General features: G+C 41.6%; 1 protein-coding gene across 1 annotated transcript; it reads right to left on the bottom strand.

The window, feature by feature from the left end:
• Positions 1-203: 203 nt before the first annotated feature.
• LOC103076209 (4-hydroxybenzoate polyprenyltransferase, mitochondrial-like) lies at positions 204-1522 on the bottom strand. The gene is given in 3 exon segments (XM_082931312.1): positions 204-457; positions 460-892; positions 1103-1522. Coding segments are annotated over 3 exon segments (1107 nt in total).
• Positions 1523-10063: the final 8541 nt, after the last annotated feature.

The raw sequence follows: 10063 nt of genomic DNA, 5'->3' as shown, positions 1-10063 counted from the left end.
GTTCCTGGTTTCTGTGACGGGGAAGAATGTGACTAGTACATAGTTGAACTAAAATCCAGGCAGAAATGCCCTACAACTTCATCTACTGGTTGGTAATTCATTAACATATTGTAAGACTGTTACTCAAATCTAGTTTTGTGGTAATAAGACCTGAGAGTATTTTGTAAAAGTTGGTTTAAAAATCCCCAGATAAACTTAATTTGCTAATTTTCTATTCTATTATCTATATTTTTCTTTGTTTTATCTGTCTCCTTTTCTTTCCACAAATTAAGGACAATTCCTAAAAAAATTATTAGTCCTATTGTTCGGTTGGAGGTGAATTTATCCCAACAACCCTCAGGTCTGTGGATGTCCAGAGTGTAAATGTGGTGAGCCAGATGGGCTCCTACAGCAGCCAGAGCAGTGTAGTAGGGCACAGTTTGACCAATGTTCATTCCCAGCAGGCTCAGTGCCCCAGTATCGCCACAGTGAAGCCACTGAGCCACTGCTTGGTATCTTCACTGAACAACAGTGCCGTGGACTTAAAGCCGATCAGAGCATCATCTCTCTTGTCCTGATGAGCATAGATAGTATCGTATATTAGAATCCACATAATTCCAGAAAAATAAAGAGGAAGGCAAACAGATGGATCACAGGAGCCCTTGACAGCAGACCATCCAAGTAATGCTCCCCAATTAAAAGTCAACCCCAAGGCTAATTGAGGCCAGTATGTAATTCTCTTCATTAGCGGGTAGGTGATGACAAGAAGTAGGGATGCTGCTCCAAGAGCTATACTGTAGTAATTCAGACACAGAAGAACACGCAGTGCCTAGGTCAGCTGTCCCCCAAGAAAAACAAAGGATTGAAAAGTTGAAATGTCTCCAGCAGCTATTGGGCGACTTGTTCTTGTAACCTTGCCCCCATGGCCGCTCCTCTGTTGAGAAAGGAAGCACACTGCACTTTGCAACACCAGCTATTCAACTGATACTGGCACTTCTTACGCTGGATTTCAGTGAGGACAATAAATGATCCTGTTGCTTTATGTGGCATTCCAAAGTGATGCAACCATCTTACTCTGCAGAATTGAGAGGAGCCTCTCTGTTCCTTTCTGGGATGAATCAACTTTTTTATCGTAGTCCTGGTCCCACATGTCATTAATAGTACAGCCTGCTTCAGGGATCAGAACAGCTCCAGTGCCAAAGAGGGATAACATGTACCAATCTGGAAAACAACCTGGTTCAGCTGCCAGACCAATGCTCCACGTACATGGCAGATACAGTAGCCAGGTTCCTATGGGCATGTCCAACCGCATGAGGCGCAGGTAGGGATGCAGAGGGCCGGGCGCCGAGCTCACGATCGCCGCCGCAAGCAGGCTCGGCTGCCGCCCGAGCGGCCCCCGCCCGGTTGAGGGCCGCCAGTCTCCCGCGTGGAGCCCACGGGCCGCGTGGGGCAAGGTGAGGGAGCGGCCGCGCGAGCCCCACAGCCACACCTGCGTCCCTGCCCCTAGGCCCCGCACGAGCCCCGCGCCTGCCGCGCCCAGCATGGCGCTCCGGAAAGCGCCGGTCATTCTTAATTATAGAAAAATTTCTACACAGAAAAAATCATGGGATTAGATTCAGAGCTTATTTGGATCATACATTTAATTATACTTATTGAGAAAAACAAATTCTAATCCATAAAACAGATTAGAAATAACAGCACAAATCTCCTTAGCCTGCCAACCAGGCTTAATAACTGATTATTAAGTTATAATATCAGTTATTATCAGAAATTACCTGTAATATTCAGTGAGCTAATTCACTGCTAGCTCTTCTAAGAATATAGGCTCCAGAATAAAACAAAAATAAATTAAAAGAGAGATAGAGACAGAGTCAATCCTTTGCAATCTCTTTAAAGTCAAATGAAATGATTCCTTCCTGGGTCCAAACAGCCTTAGGGCTATGGTGGAAGTGAAGGGAAAGAAGATCCTCATTTCCAGGGACAGCTACCTGTCCTTCCTGATTAGAGATATCTGAACCCAGGACTGCCCCCCCAACAAGCCTTTCTGACGTATTTGGAAACTTTGGAAGCCACTCCTGATGACCCCACTCTTGATATGACCCAATGACTAGGTACCCACGACATCTGGTCATTGTAGATCCTGTAGGGACTATTGCACCCACTTCAGATACCTTGGGACTCACTACATTAGACCTCACTTTTCACCAGTGTCTGTCCCAAACCATTCTAACATCTGTGGTTCACCAAAGTGATGCACTACTCTTCTATATAGCAACCCTATTTACTTTTATTCTCACTCGCTCTACTTTGCTTGTCAAGGCATACTTTTTCTCTCCATAAACTCAATCTCTCCATTACTCCTTTTGCATATGCCAATTTTGGGAGAAAAAAATTTCAGATCTCTCCGGTAACCCCCTGCCACCCACAGACTGAGGGAGCATATTAACCTGGGCCTAGCAGAGTAGATCAATCTGTTGCCAGACATTCTACAGACAGCTGGGCTATAGCCTAAGAACCAAGCCTGATAACCTGGTGTTTGCAAACAGGATACCACTTCTCCCACAATGCATCCACTTCCACATCAATTATCTGTTTGTCCGCCATGATTTCTCTGAACTTCTCAGCATCACAATTTCTCCAGCACCTGGGTAATGTCTGGAAGAAGAACTTCCAGTGATCCAAAGAACACAAAGCAAAAAAACAACTGACTGAGACTATCAAAATGGGAGACACCATTAGGCTCTGCTCCCAACACATATATCCCCTGCATATATCCCAAATTGGAAGACCAAAGTACAGTCATCAACTTCATCACCTTCCTAGGCCAACTACACAATTCTCTGTGTAAAGACCCTGACTCTAACCCCTCTCTGATGCATTTACCCCATGAAGAGCTCTGTTCCTATCACGTGTGTAAAGACCAAGAGATGTCAGTTCATTTTTGTCATTAAAAAGCAAGTTATGATTGTTGAGGAGTTCATTGTGATTAAGTATCCAGAAAACCGGTAGAAGGCCTGGGTTTCTGGCTGCCGGTGTTGTAGTATCTCTGATGTAGAACTCAGGGCTAACATTCCACAATTTCCAGGGCGCACACGGTGAAATCTGAAGCTCAGAATTCTTTTAAGCTGCATGTTTTACTGGAGAGGAAGTGTTGGCTGTGCAAGGGGTTAAGTATTTCTGTAAGAACTGTGGGCCTAATCATAAGTTCTTGCTGTTATTATAGTATACTGAGAATCCCTTTTTTTTTCTGAAATCATTCTAAAAGAGGCCCTTCACACAGGGAACCTGGAGCATTTCATATGTGAATATTAAAACTTTTACTCTAACAATATCAAGAAATTTGTTCAGAATGTGACAGGCAGCTGAAACTATTATGCCCACTGTGTTCAATTAGGAGCAGAATTTAGTTTAAAATTATTTTTCTGCCTTGAAACGCTTTACAAATACAAATGTCTAGGAAAAGATGCTTTGTTCGTGGCTATGCTTTTTCTCTGTGAAAACTCAAATGTATGTTCATATGTATGTGTGAGTGTATATATACACACATGTATAATATGTGCAAAAGAAAAAAAGACCCTGACTCTAACCCCTCTCTGATGCATTTACCCCACCAAGACCTCTATTCCTATCATATCCCAGAGGCTGGCTCAATAATCTGGTAAAAGAAACCTAAGTACATTATCAAATGGATATTAGAAGAATGGCAATAAACAAAAACATGGACAAAAAAAGCATTTTTGAGGATATGGAGAAATTAGAACTGTGCTAGTGGAAATGCAAAATGGTATAGCCACTTTGGAAAACAGTTTAGCAGTTCCTCAGAAGGTAAAAAATAGAATTATATATAACCTGACAATTTCACTCCTAGGTGTACACTGCAAAGTACTGAAAACATAGGGCCACAGAAAAACTTGTATACAAATGTTTACAGCAGCATTATTCACAATAGCCAAAAAGTGGGAACCAAATGTCCATCAGCTGGTGAATGGATGAACAAAATGTAGTATAATCCATACAATGGAATATTATTCAGTCATCAAAAGGAATGAGGTACCAAGGTAAACTACAAGATGGATGGACTTTGAAAACATTATGCCAAGTGAAAGAAACCAGTCACAAAAGACCACGTATTGTAGGATTCCATTTATATGAAATGTCTAGAATAGGCAAATTCGTAGAGACAGAAGCTATGTTAGTAGTTGCCCAGGGCTGGGGCTGTAGGGGAGGAAAGAATGAGAAGTGACTGATGATGGACTTGCAGTTTGTTGGCTCTACATTTCCCTGCTACATTTCCCTCCCGTTGCCTTTTCAGACAAGTGGTGATAAAGGTTCCCTGCTATTGCCTGTCCCAGATTCTTCATCTTCCCTTATTAATTCTTTTAATCCTGTCCACATCTGTTTCTTGTTGGGACAATGGCTGGTGTCCTACCCCTTTCTCTGTGTATGTCCCTGATTTCTAACTCTGAGGCTTCTTGGTGCAATTCCCAATACCGACTTCCTTATTCTTTAGGGAGAACCGCATTGATGGATAGGGAGTGGAGAAAAGATTGCACATTTACAACTCTTCCCTTCTCTTTTATTCTACAATTATTACTGAGAGATGTCAACTACCCAGGACACAGTGCAGGGCTTCCCTCTAGCTAGGGAATTAGTGTCTTAGAGAGACAGAGATAGAAATGGACTCAGTGGCAGCCTGGCTGTGCTCCAATGGAATTTTAAGAGATGGCCTGGTACTCAAATTGCCCTGAAGTTTTAGGACTTTAGCTATTGTTATTTCTAAACCTAATAGCTTTTGTGAGTGAGGGCTTGTGTTATATAGACCAACTGGCTTCATTTTTCCAGGAAAGGAGTAACTCATCTTCAGAAAACTAAGACAGTTTAGGGTCAAGGCAGAGCCTGACAAGAACCTATATTTATTTCATTATACAAAATACAGATCTTCCATTGTCAAAAGTTTACAATGAGTTGAATCCTTTGTCTTAGCCCAATCAACCCCAAACCACTAAAAACAAACCCTTTGTTAGGCAAAATCAAATTTATCGGCCCATTGCTATGAAGGAGATCACAAATCGGAGAAACTATGGTGCATCTCACCAACCAAAGTGAAAGATGGAACTAGGATAGAGAGAATTCTGGGCCAGGGTAGAGTCTGAGTTAAATTTAAATAAATCAGTGTTTTGATAGGCTCCAAGCAAAGTAAGGCAGTGTAAAGTGGTCAACATCACACTCAGACTGCAAAGTAGACCCAGGGTCTTGTTTCCTTGGAAAAAAGAAAGCTAAGATAGATGTGGGACACTGTGTGCAGAAACCCCTTATCTGAAACTCTGCATCTGGGCTGTAAATCCAGATGGCTTCTCTGCATCAGAGTAACTTAGACCCCGCCCAAGCAAGAGTAGGTTGTTCCTCTCTTACTGATATCTTTTCAAACAACAATTTAAATCAAATTACTTATATTTCTGATAGTCTCCGATTTTAGAGAACAGTTTCTCAGTGAGGTAGAAAGTGGTAGTCACTTAAAGAAGGGGGTTGTTATGACACTTTACAGCTGCTGTGTGTCCTTGGGGGAAATATTGTTTCCTGTTAACTTTGCAGCTGGCTTTATCTGTGTCTTTTATTCCAATCTGATGAATGGTAGGACAGATTTTTACTGTCCAAGCTATTTTTACTTTCTCATTGCCTTGGTGAGCTGCACTGAGCATGTAGCATAAGCAAGAACTAAATTTTTGTAAGATTAAGCTGCTGAGATTCTGGGGGTTTGGTTTTTTTTTTTTTTTTTTTTAACCAGAGCATCACCTAGTCTAGCCTGGATGTCATAGAGAGTTCTGTTTTAATTAAATTCCCATAAAATGAGGTACTGGCTTAGGGGCTGGTAGCAGGTGGCAGAAAACTATTATTGGAGGATGAATGGATATTATGCAGTGGCAAAACGTTTGATAAAATTGTCATCTGAGGTAATTTGGAAGGCACATCAAGTCCTTAATAACTTGTAGCCTTAGAAGAAGAGGTTGGAAAATAGAATGTTTATAGCCTGTGTTGGTTGTTAATGACTATGTTTGGCAAGGTATTATAAGAAATAGATGAGCTCAGAAAACAATTGGCTACTTTGCGAGCAGGAAAGGGAATAGAGAGTGTCTACAAATTTGGGAATTTATAGGGTTGCAAAACGCAACCATTTCTGATCCACAAACAGTAAAAAGTAGCACTGAGCAATGCTCTGATAACAAAGTCTGATTAAAATAGCCCTGGAGCAAGGATCAAATCAAGATACAACCATAGGGTATATTGTTAAAATCTGTATGGGTTAAGGTGACACCTGCTATATCTTTTCAATTGGACAAGATAGGGTGAATGAATTAAGGTGTGTCTTTCCCACCAAAGATAGGTCTGAGGTAATTGCAACTGAGAGAGAAAGAGACAGATAGAGAGAGAGGCAATAAAGCAAAGACATGTAGAAAATTCAAGATGTATGAGTAAAGAGAAATGAAAACTTATGTCCTTTCAAAAACTTGTACATAAATGTTTATGGCAGCATTATACATAATAGAAAAAATGTGGAAACAATTCAAATGTCTATTGCTTGATGGATAAATAAAATACTGTATATCCATACAGTGAAATACTATTCATTAATAAAAGGAAATTAAGTGCAGATACATGCTACAATGTGGATGAACCTTGGAAATATAATGCTAAGTAAAAGAAGCCAGGCACAAAGGACCATATATTATATGATCCAATTTATACGAAATGTCCAGAATAGGCAAATCCATAGAGACAGAAAGTATATTTTTGCCTCTTGCTGGGAGTAGAGTGAGCTGGGGTGGGAGAAGTTGGGGAAATCGGGCGTGACTGCTAATGGGTGTGGAGTTTCTGAGATGATGGAAACGTTTTGTAATTACTGGCAAAGGTTGCATAACTCTGTGAAGATACTAAAAACCATTGAATCTTATACTTTAAATGGGTGAATTGTATGATATATTAATTTTATCTCAAAATAAGCTCGAATTTAAAAAGGAAGTATATCTCACAAAGAACTGTGGGTATGGCTGTTGGCATATGAAATTGACTGGAATCAGATGAGAATAGGACTAAATCTTTTGAGAGAGTTCAAATGCTAAAGAGACCACTAGCCTAGAGAAGAGAAATTGACTGCTCAGGATTTAAAACAGCCCTTGGGCCTAACCTTCTCTGAGTAGAAAATGGGCTGGTAAAACTGCCTCACACCTAAGGAAGAGCTATTCACTAATTCCCACTTCTGATAAGGCTAAACAGGATATCATAAAAGGAAGAATCTTAAGGAGGGTTCATTCAAGGACTGTGAAGACTTGACTGTGAAGTGGATTGAAGATCCCTTGTCGGGGCAGAATTGGAACCTAATTAAATAACTTATTCCATCCCAGGGTAGGAAGCCCTCCTCAGGTTGGCCCAGCAGTATTTTATTTTATTTTATTTTATTTTTTTGCGGTACGCGGGCCTCTCACTGTTGTGGCGTCTCCCGTTGCGGAGCACAGGTTCCGGACGCGCAGGCTCAGCGGCCATGGCTCACGGGCCCAGCCGCTCCACGGCATGTGGGACCCTCCCAGACCGGGGCACGAACCCGTGTCCCCTGCATCGGCAGGCAGACTCTCAACCACTGAGCCACCAGGGAAGCCCGGCCCAGCAGTATTTTAGAATTGCTAAGACCTGGACTTCCAGGAGTATTTAGTGCATTTATCCTGCCTCTGATCCTCAGTGCATAGTATATTGAGGGCTGATAACTTATCTTTTTGGTTCACAGGACTTGGAGCAAGAAGAATCACATCCAGACCTAATGTAGACATAACAGGGCATCAGCCCCAATGAAGAGACCACTGGACTTGAAGGGTGCTGCTGTGGATGAGGCTGTTGGCTCATTTCCCTCAGGACCGCCTCTAGTGACTACGCTCAGCGCAGTACCTGGCATGTGCTAAGCACTACCCGATGGGAGTTATGCTAAATTCTATTAAAAGGTAAGCCAAATGAGGCATGGGCAGGTTAATGAACTTGTTGGAGATCACACAGCTAGTAATGGCAAATCAGATCTTGAACCCAACTTTGCACAGCTACAAGGTCACATGCTTTTCCGCCTAGACCAGGAGAGCTTTCCATGAACTGTGGCACAGTGACAACCAGTGTGGAGCAACTCCTGGCATCGTTGATTATTAACTCTTATTCAATAAGTACCGCAGTGAAATCTGTGCTGGCCTTGTAAGTATTATTGCTGTGTGTAGTGTGTGTGTGTATGTGTGTGTGTGTGTGTGTGTGTGTGTGTGTGTGTGTGTGTGTGAAGAAAGAGTCTTGTTTCACTAGCTTCTCCCCCACAAGCAAGAAAGAGCGTTCTCTTGCTTGCTTCATTGCCTCCAATGCAGGTGGTAAGTACTAAATATTTCTTTTTGGAACAGTTTATGAGGGAAGAACATTTTCAAATTTATGAGGCTCTCATGCATTTTGAGAAGAGATTTTCATATTTCACATATTTCCTTCTTTGGATCTTTCTATTTAGGGATCAGTTTAAAAATACAATCCCTCTATCTGGAGCAGAAGTGTTGTGAACCATGAGTTCCACATCTCTTGAGACTTTGAGTCACTTTAAAGGCAAAATACAAAGAAAATGAAAGGAAATTAAAAAGAAATATAGCTTGGTTTTGGCTTGGAACACAACATGATTCCATGATAGGTTACAGTAGATTGGAGACACTGGAAGAAAATGCATCATTTACCAAAACTTAAGGTGTACCTTTCCCCTCAAGAAAACTAAACTGCTGCTTGCTAGAATTGTATCCTTAAAGTGGCATCTTCAATATATTTGGTTTTTTTGTTGCTTATTTAGACCAGATACCTCACTCTTAAAATCTATGTCGATGTGTGATTTTGCCACATTTTCAGTAAGCATGTATATAACTTTGGAAGCTTAAAGTTATACACTTAGGACCTAGGAATAATTCCCCAAATCTTTGAGAAACAGATGGTTCAGAAGATTGGTTTATGATATCTTGTCCTTTTAAAATTAAAGACCTCCAGAACTAGATGTAACCAAAGGTCAACATTTTTTTTAAGGTTTCTTACCCTACCTATTTAGAAAGACTAAAATTTCGGCAACCTGAAAGCAATTCTTGGCAATGGCATCATTCTTGAGTAGGGGACAGGAAATGGATTATTTGACATTGTGTCTCTTTCCCACTTTGATTTCTTCACCTGCTCCACCTTAGATATACCTGGAAGGACTTAAGGATCTCCTCAGCAACACATTCACAGTCAAGAAGACTTGAACTCTATGTGAACTTCGTGTCCATCTTGAGGCTCTTGGATTGTACTGAGATAAAGACGATTGAGTTGTAGACAGGAAGCCAAGGCCATCATCCTGGCAATAAGGAGAGAAAGAGGGGACTCAGCAGCTGAGCTTCAGGCTGGCAGGATTCCTATTATCTTGGGGTCTCATACTCCTGAAAGCATTTAGAGTCACGTTTTTCGAACCCCGTTGCATAAAGCCCTAGGTTAAGGCTGCGTCTTGTGGATCATTATGGAGGGATGAAGCAGGTGCAAAGAGCTTGGGAGGCAGAGCACTTAGGCTCTAGACCTCACCTCTGACTGTTTCAACCAGCCCAGCTTTGCTTTTCTCTACTTTACAGGTTGGGCTCTACGTCACGTATTCTTTTAAAATGATCAGATGAAAGAGTTAAACTTACCAGAACTCCTTTCAGGGAAAATACTGTACGTGGTTAGAAAGAATACTAAGGTAAGTAATTTAAGAAGGGAGGGAGCAGAAGTGAGAGAGATCTTCAAAAGCAGACTGGAAATAAAAAGATATGACCAGTAAACTGCCACCTCAGGAGGGTGGGTCCTGATGACTCCCAACTTTTGTTCATCTGAGATGAACTGGCAGATTTGAGGACAGAGCTGAACTACTCATGAGAATAGAGGACAGGCTGAGTATTGGTGTGGGAGGAAGGGCAGACAGAGAAAATCTCTAGTTCAGAGCACAGCCAGGCCGACTTGGGGGAAAAATATGTCAAATGGGATTTTCTGAATTTGCACACGGTGGCATGTGCAGTGTAAAAAGTCCCTT

The sequence above is a fragment of the Lipotes vexillifer genome, unplaced genomic scaffold (genome assembly GCF_000442215.2).
Source record: "Lipotes vexillifer unplaced genomic scaffold, Lipotes_vexillifer_v1.1 scaffold1587, whole genome shotgun sequence".
NCBI lineage: Eukaryota > Metazoa > Chordata > Mammalia > Artiodactyla > Lipotidae > Lipotes > Lipotes vexillifer.
Note: the sequence above shows the minus strand (reverse complement) of the source record. Positions and strands in the feature narration are given on the sequence as shown.